The 18,106-nt window shown below is 41.6% G+C and overlaps 1 protein-coding gene across 7 annotated transcripts in view; it reads left to right on the top strand.

Moving 5' to 3' along the window:
* Positions 1-18,106, top strand: part of NRG1 (neuregulin 1) — a 288,586-nt gene that overhangs the window by 183,872 nt on the left and 86,608 nt on the right. The window contains exons 1-2 of one of the 7 annotated variants that reach the window (XM_015615053.3): positions 2,655-2,911; positions 3,339-4,029. The exons of 2 other annotated variants lie outside the window; for them this stretch is intronic. In XM_015615053.3, coding sequence (XP_015470539.1) covers positions 3,402-4,029 — 628 coding nt within the window. In that variant the 5' untranslated portion in view covers positions 2,655-2,911; positions 3,339-3,401. Of the gene's footprint in view, positions 1-2,652; positions 4,030-18,106 lie in introns of those variants that run through there. 4 more of the 7 variants (XM_019005331.2, XM_015615059.3, XM_015615056.3 and 1 more) reach the window with 4 other exon arrangements.

The raw sequence follows: 18,106 nt of genomic DNA on the forward strand, positions 1-18,106 counted from the left end.
GCCTGCCTGCCTGCCTGCCTGCCTGCCTGCCTGCCTGCCTGCCTGCCTGCCTGCCTGCCGGGAGGAGCTGCTGCGGGCGGAATGGGCCTGACGGTGGAGGAGAAAAAGGCACGGAGAGATGCTGTCCAGCCTCGGTTTAGCCAGCTGGGCTGGGGCAGGAGCCGTTTGGAAGAGCCCATTCCCGGTCCGTGCGAGCTGGAGGCCCCTGCGGCAGCAGGCGGAGAAAGAGGGCGATGTCCCCACATGCAGAGGAGCCCCTGAATGTGTCCCCCATGCAGGGTTTTGAGTGTTCGGTTTAACTTCGTGGCAGCCCTTGTAAGGAAGGTGCAAGATCTCCACGTTCAGCACCGCACCAGGAAGATGTGAGCAAAGCAGAAACATGTTTTAAAGGAGAGCAGATGAGTGTAGATAGGATGGAGGGTCACGAAGATTACTGGAGATTGAATACAGGCAGTTTGCCAGGAAGACCAGTGAAGGAAAGATGTGAACACGACTGTGGATTAAACACAGGCTCAGAGAAGTGTTAGCAGGGAAAATTCTCTAACTTGAAATAGGAAGGTTGAAAAATCAGACATGGATAAAGAAAGAAAGTCATTTAAGTGCTCAGATGCTGTAGTATTTAATCTGTGCAATGAATAGAATATTCCCAGCTGGTTCTCAATTTGCACTCCACTTTGAAGAGTGATGCTGTAGCTTCACACCTGAGGAACAACTTGGATGTGCAAAAGTATGTTTAGTTTTCCCAGATTTATCAGTTAATCATATAAAAGGTACATCCTTTCTCTAGAAACTGTGCATACTTGTAGCCACAGACCACCACACCTGTCACAGCAATTCTGCTGTTTCGTTACACTTTCTGCAGAGGTTGTGTTGTTACTACTGTTTGAAATAGGTTTTGAGATACTCCAGAGAGGCTGTGCTGATGCAGGATATTACCAGTAAAAGAGAACATGTGCTTTGTAATAAGAGAAGCCATGTATGTAAATATGCAGTGCAAGCTGTTCATTCTGTCTGAGGTTGCTGATCACGTCATTAACCTAAGGACCAGACACTTCAGTGGTAATGTAGGCTAGATTGCAAGATGATTTATCTTTTTACATTCTTTCAGAGAGTGTTATCACTGGCTTTGCTTTAAGGTAAATGCTCCAAGCACTTGACTGTAGTAGCATTGTGATTACTTCAGCTGGCTACTACAGCCTCAGAGGAAGCTTTGTGATCAGACATCCATCAATTAGTCCTTGAGATGACAGTCTGTAAAAACACTGTGGGATTCATTGAGATTTTGATAAATCTTTTTCATGCAAATTTTACTAATGTTCCCATGGAAGGGAGGGGTGAGATGGGAGTAGAGTTGGAGGCAGTGAGAGCATGGATAGAGCCAGATGCCTCTTTTGACACTACCAGAAATACATAACTACAAAGAAATTTACCTTTCATGTGCCTAAATAAGACACCATCAAAAATTAGTGCAGAGCAATTTGTAGCACTTGATTCTTTGTTTCCTTATGCATCCTGCAGCCATTTATACTAAGAAGAAAGCTGGATTCTCACCAGCAAAACTTCAAAGCAAATGTTTTCATTAAGTTCAAGGAACTGGAAATTGTGTTATAAGCCCCTTGCCTTTCTTTATCTTTCATCTTTATTGTTACACAGGTGTACTTCTCTGCAAGAGACAAGAGACTGGGAATAGATCTGATTCTAGTCTTGCTTTCATTATGTTAACCAGACTGTTGATTGAACCCTGTATTATTACTGTTCTGGTGGAAATGGTAGTGCTATGTACTAGTAAAGGTGAAAAATGGCAGCCAAATTTAAAACAAAGTGTAAGCCTTTAATTAATACTAATAATAAATAATGAAATTGTTTACATTTTATTTTATTTTTTTAGTCTAAGGTGTGTGAGGATGTATTCTAGCAACATGTGAGCCCTTGAAAAGTGCATTAAGGAATTGACTTTAGTGTGAAGTCTGGTGGGTTTTGGGTTTGGAAAAGGGTTTGGAAATGAGGTTGGAAAATGGAATTTTTAAAAAAGCATTTTTAATAACTTGATCTGTTTCAATAACTTGAATGAAAATTTATCAGAGTTGGGAATGAATTGGGGTTTTTTATTTCCTCTGCTTGATCTAAGATGCATTCCAGCCCTATTCCCAGGAAACAAAACTTACTTGGAAGCTTGGAAAGAAAAGCTGTCTCTAGGTGTCAGGCAGGGAGAAACTGTTCTGGAAAGAGGTCTTCCCCCCGGGAGAGATCGAATATCAGACTAAGCGAGCCCAGTCCAACCCAGAGCTCCCACTGACACCCGGTCCTTGCCGGAGGACTTTGCCATCGATGGCCGCCGCCGCCTCTGGCCACGCTTTGCCTGGAGAGAGGGAGTGGGTGGGTGCGCAACTCCTGTCCGCTCCCTCCCTTTGATTTGATGGCCTTTATTCCTCCTAATTGGATAAAATAGGAAGTCACTGACAGTCCTGCGTTGCTGGGTGTACTGATTTCACTCAGAGCAGCCCTGCAGAGTGCGGGGGGTGGGGTAGGGGAGGAAGGAGCGAGTCTGTACATCAGGGAAACAGGCTGCGAGGGGGCTGGGGAAGCGGGGCGGGGGGGAACGGAGGAAAGTGAATGAGCGCTCAAGGAGGACAAAGAGGGAGGGGAGATAAAGGGAGTTACCACCGTCTTGGCATCGCTCTTGCTTTCAAACCTCTCTGTAATGATATTGTTTGCAGTGATGCTCAGACAGCGAGCACCTGCTGCTCTGTAATGATTCAGCCTCTTTCAGCCGCCGCTGTAACACGACAGGATGCTGCTGCTACTGTCACTTCTGCCGCTGCCGCTGTTGTTAGAGATTTTGCTTTTGCTCCTTCTACCGCATGACAATTGTTTTCCTCGTCTAAGCAGATACCAGCCTCAGATGCTCAAGGTGAGAGTCTTGCCTTTCGCTCTGGGCTACTGGTTTACTTAATCCGGTTAGTTTGTTCAGTGTTCGTGGTTTTCCTTATCTTATCACCCTCCTTCCCCCTGTTTTGTTTTGTTGTGCTTGCTTTTGGGGGAATGTTTCTTCCCCCTGCAGAAGAGCTGGAACTGCTTGAGAGGCGTTTAAGGAATTATAAAAGTGGCTAGCAAACAGGAGCTCAGTAATTGCAAAGCTGTTCTCACTTCAGAGAATCAGAGACAGTGACAGAGGGCTTGGGGGCACAGGGACCGGGGGATCTAATTTTTCCTGTGCATTACTCCTCTCCCAGTTTGGATGATGTTGCTGAGCTTCAACCTTTTATTGACTCCCACTCTGTGATTTTTGCAGAGCACTGTGACTATTACTACCGTCTCTTTTTGTCTGTGTCTCACAGTAATGGACTGTGATAGAGTTAAGGCCTTTTGGAGGTGAGCTGTTTGAGAGCTGATGCTTAAACATGTCTGAAGTAGCTGCCGACACTTTCCCCAGCCCCTCAGCACAGCTGAGCCCTGATGTGTCCCTCAACGGGCTCCCAGATGAGGAGAACATGCCGGGGACCCAAAGAGAGGACAGGAGGGTCCAGGGGATAGCAGGCCTTGCCGCAACCTGCTGTGCGTGCCTGGAGGCAGAGCGACTGAAGGGCTGCCTCAACTCTGAAAAGATCTGCATCGCCCCTATCTTGGCTTGTCTGCTTAGCCTTTGCCTCTGCATTGCTGGCCTCAAGTGGGTCTTTGTGGACAAGATTTTTGAGTATGACTCTCCTACCCACCTTGACCCTGGGAGGATAGGACAAGACCCAAAGAGTGCTGTGGATCCTACAGCTCTGTCTGCCTGGGTGCCTTCGGAGGTGTATGCCTCACCCTTCCTCGTACCTAGCCCCAAGAGCAAGGCTGAAGTGACAGTGCACAGTGACAGCTCACTCGTACCCTCCAAACCGTTCCTCCAGCCTTCTCTATATAACCGCATCCTAGATGTTGGGTTGTTGTCCTCTGCCGCGCCTTCGCTGTCACCACCCGCCCTGGAGCCTACCACAGCGTCTCAGGCACAAGCAACAGAAACCAATCTCCAAACTGCTCCAAAACTTTGTAAGTAAAAGCTGTGTGTTTCTTTGGTTTTTCCCCTTCCACAAAAAAAAAAAAAAGAAAAGAAAAAAAAAAGAGAGAGAAAAAAAGGCACTTAACTGTTCTGGGACTATCTACAAGGAAGGCATGTGATTGACTTGCAAAGCTTAAGCATGCTAAGACAGGTATAGTGTGGTTTGCCTTCTGAGAACTGCATCTGGAATCCTCAGAACTAAGTTCTGTATGCAGGACTTTATCTGGGATGTGTGTAAAGGGCTAGTACCACCGTTTTCTCTGCATCCACTTGTAGGGAAGTATGTGATTTGCTTCAAGGATTTATCTGATAGCTATACCACATGGTGTATTTTCCTTATAAATTGGCTTTGTCTCCTGTGTTGGATCTTCCATGTGTGTTCTTTGCCTTGCCTGCAGAGCACTTCTGGTACATCCTTCCTGAAGTTTGTGGCTGGCAAATATCCCTATAATCCTCATGAAACTCTCAGAACAGTGAGAAAAAGTGACAGCAGGTTTGAAGAACTTAGAAACTGGGAACTATTAACTCAGCATCTAGCTTATGATCTTTACCTTTCTCATAAGAGCAAAGCATACATTTCTCTGTGTCTTTCTCCATCTCTAGGAGCTGTTCTTTGTTTAACTTGTTTCTCATGTATTGCTTTACTGCCTTTTGTGGGGCATTTCAGGAAAGCATTCTTGCCGATGTAGAAAGAGTCAATTTCCAAATTAGTCTTTGCTCATCATAAAAACAAACAAAAAAAGGTATCTGCATTATTTTCTCAGTAGTTATCATAAAGCGTCAAAATACTGCATTGCTGAAGTGTCATTTCTTTGACATTCATGATTTTAACCTATCAGATTCAAAGCAGATCAAGCCAGCAATTCTTGAGCTGTGTAAAGCTGTATAACTCTAGTAAAAGAGAAGACAGCACTCTTCTGCTGAGAGCACAGGGCTCATGTTTCCTGTGGAAAGCTGCAGTGATCAGAGTGAAAAATTGCATTTCTCACGAATTTCCTCGCAGAACCCCATATCATTTATTCTCCTCATGCCTTCCCTATAATACTGTGGGTTGGCCACATTGAATGTGGCACACACTGGACCTCACCCTGGAGCTCTGAAGTCACCAGAAGTTCACTTCTAATTTTAGCCGCACTGGGGCTGGACTTAGTATAGATAGATATGCGGGTTTTGGATTAGATCTCACATTTTAGGCCAAACACCTTGCCAGTGAAAATGAGCATAACTACAGGGATTTCAGAGGAGGTCCTTTCAGCTGAGAGTCAATCTTGAACAGCAGCTCCAGAATCAATGAAAGAAAGTTCTGAGTATTCCTGTAGAAACCCTGCTGCTTTTTGCTGAGATAATGGGTGACAGCCATCCTTCAGATTAAAAGTAATTTGTCATATGGAAACAGTCTAATAGAGAAATACTGCTGTACCATTAAATGACAGGGGGCTTTGTCTGCGGGATTACTTGAATTATCCACCTTTGCAATTAAAATAAAACTATACTAAGTGAGCTTTTCTTTTAAATCTTGCTGATGCATAAAATCTTTTTTTTAGTGCAAATATTATGATATTAATTATATGACTTTTTAACACATTTTGCTTCATAAAATGACCAGAGACTGCTATTCAGTCATAATTGCCTCAAGAATCCCTCTTGAATTTCCACATATGTGGCAAAACTTTATCAATATCATGCTTGCTAACTTCATCTCTGAAGTAAAGGAAGAGGCAGAGGGTCACAGAAAAGATTCTTTGGAGCTGTCACTGATGAAAAGCCATTATATCTGCATTCAGATCTGCCCACATATGGGAAATGAATGGTGGTCCAGAAGTTAGGTGGTTGAGTTGACAGGGTTTTTTTTTTTATTTTGCTTTGGGGGGTTTGTGTGTGTTAGGAGTTTTGGGGTTTGGGGTTTTTTGTTTATTTTTACCTTATTTTTTTAAAGATAAATGTGTTTAAAAGCATTGTAGACTTCCATAGATACAGACTGAAAGGAGAGGGAGAACTGATAGCAGATCAAGTTTGGTTTGCTCTGGGGGAGAATGCTATGTAGACAGAATTTATTCTAACTGTGGCACATAATTCTGACTATGGCAAGCGTCTCTGATTCTCTGCAAAGAACAATAGGAAAATCTAGCTGGAAAAATACACTGCAGAAGGTCTGCCTAAGAATTCCAAGAGGCATGAAAAGAACTTTTTTGGACAGCTCTTAAAGCACTGTCTTGGGGTTTTTGAAACAGCTGCATTTCAAACACATCATTGTGTTTTATGTAGAGCAAGATTTGTTGGAGAGGTTGACAGATTGCATCAGTGCTAACTTTTTTTTTTTAATGCCTTTGACTGCTATAAAATTCTCAGTGACATGGCTTTAAAAGTAGCATCTGCAAATTGGATTGTCCCTTCTTTTGCCTTTCAATGTCCTTTTTTACTTTTCAGGCAGAGTGAGGTAACATGTCCCCAGAAAGTCCTTTGTGTGCTGAAATTTTTTTTCCAGTGCAGAAATAAAATATAGAAATAAAAATAGAATTAAATAATAAAGAAAAATTTCACATTTCATATTCTGTGCTTGATGTACTGTTTCTGAACCTATCCCTTCCATGAGTTTCCAAATCCTTTTCTCTTCTCTTTTCTGTCTTACTCAGCATATTCCCCCTTAAAGCTATATCCTTCAAGGTCATAGTCTGCAGAGGGCTAATTGATTCTTCTTTCTCCTGGAGCCTGGAAGAGAAAGCAGAAGAGAGACAATCCTGATAATTGTGTCTGGTGTATTAGATTCAAGACTGGTCTTGCTCCTTTTGTTATTCTCTGCCCTTTATCAGAATCTATATCTATGCCATTTATACAGAAATATTTCTTTCTGTTTAGCTTACCTTTTGTATTTTAATACAACTTTTCCTTTGCTGAAAGAGGAAGGAAAGGTGAATGTTTTAAAGCTTTCCCATATTTAGGGAGCTTGTCAATCTTAGCATAATTACACCAGAGAGGATATTATTACAAGCAGGATATAATAATGCATCCTAACCTACAATCTCACTCCCTCTGAGAAGACATGCAGATTGTAATAATGCTAACTCAGTTCAGGAGCTAAATTTCACTTCTTCTATCACTATCATCTTTAAATACAATTTCACCCTTTATCCAGGCTGGTTAGAGATTCAGCTCTGTAGTACTGCAAAATCTGCGTTTCTGTAATAATAGCTTTTATATATCGGCAAACCAACCATACCCCTCTTTAAAGGTCTTCCTACAGCCTCCTCTTTCCACTTAAGAAGATTTCTCCACAAAACACCCAGAAAGGCCCATGTGGAGCTTGCCTTTCTGGCGTGGCAGCTCTGCCAGAGCAGTGCAGCACTCCTGTGCTTTGGTTCAGAGCACTGCAGGGCTTGGCAGGCCAGCCCAAGCAGGCCTTGGCTTAGGGACCACAACTCTGATGACTTTGTGTAGTGCCACTGGGCACACAAGAGATGGGGCAGGGGACAGACCACAGCATGTTTTGTATGGTGTGGAGCAGAGCTAAAGGCCCATCAGAGAGCAGGGGCTGGAGGATTCACGTGCCCCGTGGAACACCCACACAGCCTCTGCATCCATTTCACTTTTGGCTTCCCTGGCCAGCTCAGGTACCATTCGCTGAGGGGGCAGCTGCACACATGCCATGCTGGTGGCCAGCAGATGATCAACAGGCGCATCTTCATCTCCCTACAGCAATGGACCTGTGCCTGTCCCTTGGGAGGCAAGCAGGACTCCTTTTCATCTCACTTGTGCTGGCCCTCACCTAGAAAATGTGGCAAAGTGGAAAAACAGGTTCTACATTACTGTCAGCCACCTCTGACTGGGACAACTCCCCTCTCAGGTTTCTTATTTCTGCTTCCATTTCAGGTGTGCTGGCTCAGTGTTAGCAAAGGATGCTGCTTCCTCATCCTCAGTGGAAAAAAGTTTAAAATTGCTTCTGAGGCCTGGTAGTGGCTGTTTACCTTGGAAATAGTCTCAGTTCCCCTCCTACTTTGACAAGCTCTACTCCAAGAGTAACAAGTTCCCTAATTATGGCAATGCTTTAAAGCATTCACTTTTCATTTCTCTTTCAGCAAGGGAAAAATAATATTAAAATACAAAAAGTAAGTCAAAAGTAAAGGAATATTTCTGTATTGATAAAGGCATGGTATAGTAAAAGGAGCGAGACCAGTCTTGTGTTGAGGCACAATGCCTAAATTTCTTACGTCTTTTTAGAGTTATAGATGGGGAAAATTGCATACAAATTGTATTGTACCTTATATCACACCATAAATATTCCTTACAATTTTTTCCCCACCTCTTTCACTTCCACTCATTCTTTCTCAGCTCTGCATTTGATGTTGTTTCACCTGTTTACAATGATTTGGGAAGGTCTATACTTTAGCTTGATGGCAGTCTAGAGGGAGCCTCTCCGTCCACTTAAAGGTGCTACAGCCTCTAACTTCAGTTTAAGGACAGAGGGTTTGTTCATAGCATCTTCATGCAATTTTTGTTCTTATTCTTGAAAGAGTCTAATTCTGACCCATGCAGAAATATGTGTGTTGAAATAACCATGTGTTTCAAATCCCTACCACAACACCATTGGGTTGAGTCCATCCTTGGCAACTTCTGAACATGTCAAGGTCAGGGATGTCTCAGAGAGTTGCAGGGGACTGTACTTAGGGGAGGGGAAGGAGATGATACAGTACAGGCTCTACTTCAGCCTTTTCTGTGCTCACTGTTGCTCTACAGGGCAGTGCCACAGGAGAGAATGATTTTCCCCAAAACTTGAAGATGCAAGAGGAGAGCAAGTTAAAGCTCATGCTGGTCCATTTCTGCCACAGTACTGGATTTGATTAGCTTCAGATACCTGACTTAAGTGCCTGCATTAGGAAGCTAGTTAGCCTTCAGCTGCATATCCAGCATTAAGGGAGAGACTTTCCCCAGGCGATTCCCAGAGTGACTCTAACAGGAGTCACTCTCTTTCCACGTGAGTCTACAGGGAGACAACCCTTGCAATTCAGTTTCTAAGTTAAATATCTGCTACTCAATATGAGGAGTCATTTTGAAAGCCATGACTTTCCTTTTATGTGTCCTGTGAATTAACAACATCTTGTCACAGGAAAGCTACAATTAATCTCAGTTAAGATACCAGACAAGTTTTGAGCCTAAATCAGGAGTGTAGTAAAGGATGCTGATCTCAGTAGGCCCAGGAGACACAACTGGGCCTCCATTAACAAGCAGCAATAAAGCAATTGCCACTGTACTGAGGCAGCCAGTCTGTATTGCTCTGCTGTTCCAAAGGTCACGACGGCTCCTAGAGGTATATACTTGTGACAGGAGCACTCAGGGGGACTGAGATGAGGGGGTGAGATGCATAAGATGCAGCAATTTTTAGGAAGTTCAGGTCCATTAAGCCTTCTAAAGCAATAACTGAGACTTTCCTCCCCAGTCTGGTTAGTTCACACTGTCTTTAAATGTCCTCAGCAAGCACAGTTTGCTCAGACAAATTTGTTGTTTTGTTTCTTGCAGTATCTCTACCATTCCCCTTTTTAGCTTTCATTGATTGCATGGAAACATTTCTTCTATTTAATATGCAGCAAACTGTAAGGATTGGTCCTGTGTTTCCTTCTCCTGGACAAGCACCCCAAATTCATGGCTTTCAAATTTTCCTTATGGGTGTGGTTTTCCTTTCATGCACTCTTCATCGTACACAGAACATGGTGGAGAAAAAGCAGTATTTCCTGGAGTGTTTTTTCTTAATAACAGTCTTTAACTGAATTTCTCAGTACAAAACAGTGGTCTGCACTCGTATTTCTTTTCTAAAGCTTCATTTTGCTTTGTAAACTTCCCTGAGAGTAAGTGATGTATTTGTGCTACATGGAGCCATTTGAATGTTCTCCCTCCTCATCTATATACAGATGCATATGTGAGTATAGAGAATACCATAGATATACAAAGTATATGGCCATTATTTCTTTATTTAAAAATTACATCTGTGACTGTTCTGCATCAAAAGTTTCTAAGCAAAACTGATTAATAATTGATGTAATTACAAAATTAAAGGTTTGGATTTCCACTGCAGAGGACTAAAATTATCCTCATTCCCTATCTGTTGTATTTTTTTCACTAATTATACTATTTGATTTCCTCTTAATGCACTGCAAATAAAGCACACAGCAGCCTACCTCAGATTTGCTGTGCCTAACTTCTGGTTACAGAGAAACCTTGGGGAACTTTCTCTGCACCAGATGAGAAAGCACAATTTGGCTTGCTGGAGGCTAAGTAGCAGGTTAATTGTGGTGCAGAGCTGGGATGATATAAATGAGCATTTTCATCATTTGCAGTCTTGCTAATGGAAGTGCAATAGATTTGCTGCAGAAATCCAACTCAGAATCAATAGCAATGCAATGAGGCAGCTGGTTCAGGGAGAGCACATGTGATGCCAATCTGCTGCAGACAGTACCTGGGCAGAGATTGCGCTGTCTCTCTTTCAGGAAAGGAGAGACAGACCTGAAAAATGCCATGGCAGGTGGTAAAAGAATTTTCAAAAGATAATGCCTGTTTCACCTAGGGTGGGCCGGAATTAGGAGAACATACTTTCTCTGACTAAGGGAAGAGAATTGTTTTCTTTGAGGGATTCAGATCTGTTTGGACTGAAAGCTGGGTTACTGAAACACAGTACTAAGTTAAGCAACAACAGGAGTCTTTGTGTTTCAGGGCACATTCAAGCCACATAAAATCAAGGACTGAATCATGGTGTGTAGTTTGGAGATGGATAGGTAGGTTTAGAGTATCTTCTAACAAAGGCTTCTGCCCTCTCATTCCCCAGGCAGACCACAGAAAGGAGCAGGCCCTGTCTTTTGTGGACTGTTTTATATTAGGCACACTGGCTATCTTTACAGTTTACTCTGAAAGGAGACCAGTTTCCTGGAGAGTGAGCACTGTGAATCACATCTTGATCTTTCACTTTAAAACATTTTGTGAAGTACCAGACACAGTAGGAGGTATGCATGAAACTCAGGAGCTGGAGCATGACCATTGTTTGGAAGTTAGGGAGCAGCAAGGGAGAAATGCATTCTTTTGAGGTAATGTGAGCTCTGCTTATTTACACCCTGACCTGTCTCATCCTTTTCCCCTATCCACAGTAGAGTCTTAGTCACTGAGACAAAAGAAGAGATTTAAGCTGAAGGAAGAATGTGCAGGAACAAATTCAGTGGGACATGGCTGGTCATCACTCATGGCTTCCCTAAGTTAACCAGAGGCAAGGTCCATTCAGTTCTGGACAAGATCAGTAGTATTGCAGTACCCATCTGTTATAGTTGGTCGCGTATTACTTGGCTATAAAAGCCTTATTTCAACATGTATCTTCTTGCAAGAGTATATTCAGCTTTTTCACATATACTTTCCCTACCCCCTCCCCCACTTTTTTATATGTCTGGTTCATCCTGGAATTTGCTGGCAGTGCATTCTCATAACTCAGACAGCTTTTTATTTTGGCAATGAATATCGTCTCAGTTTTTGAGATGAAAGGAAATCAATACTGGGTTGGTAGTCACGTGGCACTGGGGGGAGTATATGAAGCTATGATCTTAAGCATGATTTGTGACACAGTTCAGTATTTCTGTGGAATTCCTGAAAGATGTTTGAATATTACAATTTTTAACAGTCAATTAATGCATGTGATTAGACAGATCAAAGTAGAAAAAAAGGAGTATCAAGCTCATTCAAAAGTCTTTCTCTTATATGCAAAAAAAAAATAAAAATCTCTGAGCTCATAAAAGATTACTTGAATCTTCTAATGAGGTAAGTGGAAGCTAGGGTAAGGCTACTGGAACAGCATCTTGAGAAGATAAACTTGGGCTTTTCCCTCTATTAAATTAACCTGGATAATTAATTTAGTATTTCAGCTTGAATTAAATGGCTTGAATTTTCACTGGTATAAAGGTTCTCAGGTCTGTAGCCCTGTAAGACCTATCAGAGCACTGGAATGCAGATGACACAGTGTCATCCCTACTAAGGTTTCTTCCAATTGTGGTGTGAAGCTTGAGAGCAAGACATTGACTGCCTTTTCCTTTTTTCTAGCATCTCTTAAATAAAACCACCTACTCTGACTTGGAAAATACGTGTTTGTATTGTGGCCACTCATTCATTTACATCTTTCTCTCCTAGATTAAAAAGTTCTTCTGTGCCATGAAGGTCCATATACACTGTAATCAGTTCAGCATTACATAAGCCTTTTTGACAGGGTAGGTAGGCTGAACTCTACGATTCACCCCAGGAAGGAAGTTGTTTTCAACCCTTGAATTATTTCATTGCTTGTCACACTTTCTTATTTTTCAGATAAGTAGAGCCATAATTTTGATGGCACTTAGACATGGACCAGTCCAGAATCCCAGCAAAAGACAACAAAACTTGCTTATTGCCCTGATCCCTGTTTAGAAGTACTCAAGATGCATAAAGTAGTATCAGTGGCTTTTTAATATTTTAAATCAGTAATAATGTCCAGTCAGAGTAGAAGACCAATGACTCACACATGCAAAGACCCTCACCAACCTGCTTCTTTAACTCCCAAGGTTACATACTGCTTCTCACTGGGGTGGAACTATAATCCTAAGGGCCAGTCAAGGGAAGAAAAGACAAATATTGCCCAGCCATGGCAGCTCTGTGTGCATTTTAGGAGGAGTTTCAGCTCCCTCATTCCCCATCTGGTTCTGTCCTACTCCAAGCAATGCCTTCAGCAAGTCTTCTTGGGTGAACAGGAAGCCAGTTCAGTGATTTGAACTGTGCAGAGTTCCCCTTACACACTTGAATTCTGCTCATGCTTTCAGAGATTTCACCCTCCATGCCGCACTGACACTTCTCCCACTGTTGGCCCAAGGACCATTTCATCACTTTACCCTCAATTTAATTTATTATCCATAACTTTGCCCTTCATTGAGTTTATTATTACAACTTCTCCAACATTTAGCTCTTCCTTCCAAAAGTGGAAACTGTCCTAGCGCATGGATTAGTGGAATGGAAAGAATTTGGTGCTTCCATTGCTCCTGGCTTCTCTGTTTAAAGATACTTTGCCTATGGACTCTTTTGCATTTCTGTCCTACAGTGGATATGCTGAATGGACTTAACCTGGCAGGGTTTCATTATGCCTGAGCATCTTTTATATACAGGACATGAGAATAATGGGGGATACCCAGAAAGTCACAATGACTAATAATGTCAAGATATCTGGGATTTTTAAGATACTTTTATAATTTCAAAATAGCTTTTCTTGGGCTGTGGGTGTGCTCAGCAGGACAGTTAGCAGTGTGACAGAAATAATGCCTATGCAAGGGAAATTAAGTGTATCAGAGTGAAAGGGACAAGTATAGGGGAATGAAAGAATGATCATTTATCTGTTTGGCCTGAGTTGATCAGGGAACTACTCACTGTGTATTTTGTTAAAGTTTTAGGAATTAAGGAGTATGGGATCAAAAGAAAGACAAAAGGCTTCCTGCTGTGTTGGTACAGGATCTTGGAGAGGCTCGAGCTCTTACTTGCAAGAGCAGAACATCATTAAGTAGCCAGGAAAGCACCAGGAAACTGCAGAGAATTGATTATAGCTGTCAAGCACCATATAAGATTATATATATATAATCTTATATATATTTATTTATAAAAATAATCTTTTATATATATATATTTATATATGTAAGGAGAGCAGGAAAGGTCTGATATTTTCTTGACTGGATAAAAGCAGGCAGAATGTGTTCTCCAGTGCCACAGATGTTTACAGTCTGCATGGCACTTGCAGTAGATCCCAAAGCAGCTTTTCCCCCTGCTGAGGATCTGAACTAGGAATGCAATCATTCCCTCTGTCCATCGTGCATTTCTAAGGGCTCCTCCATAGGGCAGATCATCTTGTCATCTGGCCATGCTGAGTGCATACTTTTTGTTGATGCAGAGATCCAATGAATTGCCCTTCACACCCTGCTTTCTCTATCCACCCCAGTGGCTGGAGTTGCTCTGCTTATCCTGCAGACACTGCAAAGTGTCTCTGTTACTGAATGCTCTCCAATCACTTTGTTCAAAACCCCTCAGTGCACCCCAGCCTTTGCCTCATGGAGGTTAGTCAGTTTATCCTTCTTTTTGAGGTGTTGATTTAGTATAATCTTAATAGATTTTAACATTAACAATCTTGCAAATTCCTCCAGCTACATAATTTTTGGGACATACAAGTGCGAATGCATTCTCTTTGTGAGCAAACAAAGGCTGTGTTTCTGGATGAAAAGGCCAATGAATGCATTAGAATCTTTGATTCAGAATTAGTTAACAAAAACAGAAAGGCACCTTAAAATTCTCCTTTTGGTTTATAAAATGGCATCTGGCCAGTAAAGCCATCAAAATGGGATTTCAACATGGGAATGTTTAAGAACATGGCTAGCAAGCTTTCTGTTGTTTGCTATCTCTGAGCGTTTGAATTTGCTGTACTGTAGAGATTAACAGATGCCTCTCATATAAGTAGCTTTTCAAGCAACCCTGTAATTTTCCTAATTGTTGCTAAGTAGATTGCTTAATGTGTGCAGATTTTCCTTCTCCAAATTTGGAGGAAGGATTAAAAAGATGTGTTCTGTAAGTGTATTCAGATAACTGCTACAAGCCCAGGAAGCAGATTTGCTAGTTGTGAATCAGAGGAACTACCAGTGCACAAAAGCCACTTAGCTGGGCAGAAGCTGGCAGGGGAGGGGGCTGAAGACAAAGAAAACAGAAAAATATTCTGATGTTTCCTGAACAGGGACTGAGATCCACAGAGTATTGTATGTCAATGTGCCAGGATATCAAAGAAGAGTAAATTTACTTGTCCCTAACACACCTAGCAGCTTCCCCAAGTTGCAGAATAATATGTGGTTATGCTTTGCTTTTTGTGGATTATCTGTAATGTCTTCCCAGAGGTGTCACTGATACTTTAAGGATGCTAATACACATTGATTTTTAACAAATGGGTATACCAGTACTACTTTCTGATGTTTACTTAAATTAAGTCATATTTTATTTTTTACACAATACTCTGTTTTACAAATGATGATGACATAATGGCAATTTTTTGTGATAATTAATCAAAAATGATGACTTAGAAGAAATTCGGATACAGTGTTCAAAAAGTACTATTGGCAAATAGTGGTTAAGTCATGTAAATACTGCCCCTTCAAAGGAAACCTTAAAAATATCACTCAATAGAGAAAAATCAGACAATTTGATCAGGACTTCTGTGTAATTACAGGTCACATAAGACAAAATTTGGAGTGTTCAGATCTGTGAGGGAAATCTGCATCATGCAAGACTGAGCTGAAAATAGATTTTTCAAGCTGCAAATTAACCACAGTTCTTCTAAGGATAAACATGTTAAACTGCAGAAATTCTTCCTTTGGGGGTTAACTAACCTACATCAACCACAGTAATGTCACCAATTGTACCACAGTAACTTGCTACCCTAAGGTGATTGTTTCATATCCCTATCTCATCAAGAGAAAAGCTTTAGCAAATTCTGGTCACTTTGGATCAGTGAAGATTTCTTCTTGATTACAACAATTACTTGAAACAACTTTTTACTTGCACACTGACTCTAGTTTTCCCTGAAAACTAGTGGGCAGTTCAGCTACTGACCTTTGTTTTACCTTGTGCTGAATTCAGGATGGGAAGTGGTCTCTACTTTTCCAGTTGCAGCTCAACCTCTCCTGGCTTAAATGTAAAAAATAAAAGAAATGTTGGGATGATCATCTGAAACCTTGGAATGATCCTTTGAAATACAACATTTAATCTGCTTTAAATTCTGCTTATTTAAAAAGCATTATATTGCATCCTCATGGAAGTCCTGAAGGGTGAATATTCATAAAGTGTGAGAAGACTGTGTAGCAGAAGGACTACAAATAAAGTGATAGTAGACTATAGAAATAGCAATGTTTGTTCAAGTATGAGAGTTTCTGGGGATGTTCACTTGTCAAGAGAGCTTTTAAAATTGTCAAATTGCGATTTCCCATGTGTGATCTCAACCTCAGTCCTTCCTGTGCTTCATTTTCTAGCACTGTTAATGATCTGCCCTTCTCATTGCTTGAGAGGCCTTCAAGCTTGTGCTGCTTGTAATTCTCAGCAGATTTGGACCCAGAGTTCTGCTCCTTAAGGCAACTCATGTTTTGAATTATGCATACATCCATTTTAGAGGGGCTGCATTTCATGGCTCCTTTTTAGGGGTGGTGATGTAAGGGAGTTTAAGTACTATGGTGACACTTTTCATTTTTCATGTCCTAGCTCGGTTAAGAGCAAGCCTTGAATTGTGTCATTTTTCTCTCATGTGACTGTTTAATCACCTGAGAGAGCACCAGCCAGAGTTTTGTGGTAAGATTGATTATATTCCCAACAAAGTGCTTCCTTCAGCTGAGCGCCAGGAAGTAGCCAGTTTAGCAGCTAATGGGCTTCAGTCTGATGTGAAAATGGCGACTGTGATGGAAATGTCACTGCAGTGCACGCCAGCCCTTTCAGCTAGCTGCATGCTGAACAGGACTGAAATGATTGGAGGCTGCTCAGCTTTAAAGATGAGGGGAGATACTCCTAATCTGGACTGCACAAAGCTGTGCTGTGGGTGCACATCACCTCCTTTGAAAGTGTCAGGGCAGCATGTGTAGGAATATCCAGGCATTCAAGTGGAGAAGGGTGTTGCTGCAGGGGTAATGATGGCTTTTTTTTCCCTGTTAGTCTGTATAGGGCTGGTGCTATGAGGTTTGCAATATCAGTGTTGGCATCAGCAAAGGGTGCTCCAGGATCAGCTGGGACCCTAGTTTGCATGGCATGAAATGGAGGGAACCAGAATGGAGTGATCTTCCATTTAACACCACCCAACACACGTTCTGACAGCAGCTGACATTCATATCCATTGTAAGTCTAGGAGAGAGCTAAGGAAATACACTCACCAGTCCCATTTTACACACCATGAGTCAATAATAACACTGTAGGTGACAGTTTACAAATGTTTTGCCTTGCTTGGATGAATTCATAGTCTCTGAGTGCCAACAGCTCCTCTTACAGATGCCTCTGTGATTTACCCTGTATAAGAGAGGAAACCTCTGGCAGCACCCAAGAATGAAGTCCCACAGATTGAGAGGCAGCTGTGCTCCCTTTAAGTGGTAGCATCTACTAAGGAAAATCCAGGAAGAAAGAGTAGAAAATTCACAAATAATGGGTAGTAAGTGTAGCCTTATACTTACAGGGATGTGTATAAAGACACAGCAAAGTAAAAATCATTCCAGAATGATTTTTCCAAAAATCATTTCCAGAATGAATCCTCTTAGCAAGATTGTTTTCTTTTCCTTTTTTTTTTTTTTTAATTTCTGAAAAGAAATATTGCTTAAAATACATAGGAAGACAATATATCTTCACTGTTAAAATGCATTTCTGGCATTTATTGCTAAAAATGAATGAAATAAATGGAAACAAAATAAGATCCTGACATTTCAAGTCAGACTGTTTTTCTGTCATTGTCATTGAATGTAATAGACTATTAGCTAATGGCTCCCTTCAGGGGGAAAAAAAAGAAGCAATGTTGCACTTCTTTGACAACTGAAAAAGTACTAGTTAACCAAGGTCTGGTGATGATGTTTCCCTAAGTTGAGAGCTTTGAGTGTTGTTGAATAGTTGTTCATGCTTTAGCTGAACCTTAACTAGCTGCAGGGCCTGTTTGTTTGTGTTTGTATCTGGTTTATGGTTTTGGGTGCTTGTTTGTTTGTTTGTTTGTTGTTTGTTTGTTTGTTTGTTTTTAATAGAGATTGATAGCTTCTTTCCAACCTTGGCTAGTTTCAATTTTTGTACATAAATACACAAAATCAGATCATCATTTGATTGAACACTGTCTGGTCCAATAGCTGTTTTTTCAGCCTGTCCATTGTACAGCATGGGATCAGGCATCAGTTCTTCAGCCACTCCTGGAGCTCCATTAAATTTAGCAGCCTTGATGTGCACAAAGCAAGGTTGCAGGGATGCCCTTCACACCATCACCTGCTGTGTCACTGGTCAGAGGATCTCTCCCTGGGCAACAGTCACCATGAGGGCTCTTATGTC

This window comes from Parus major, chromosome Z (genome assembly GCF_001522545.3).
Source record: "Parus major isolate Abel chromosome Z, Parus_major1.1, whole genome shotgun sequence".
Classification (NCBI taxonomy): domain Eukaryota; kingdom Metazoa; phylum Chordata; class Aves; order Passeriformes; family Paridae; genus Parus; species Parus major.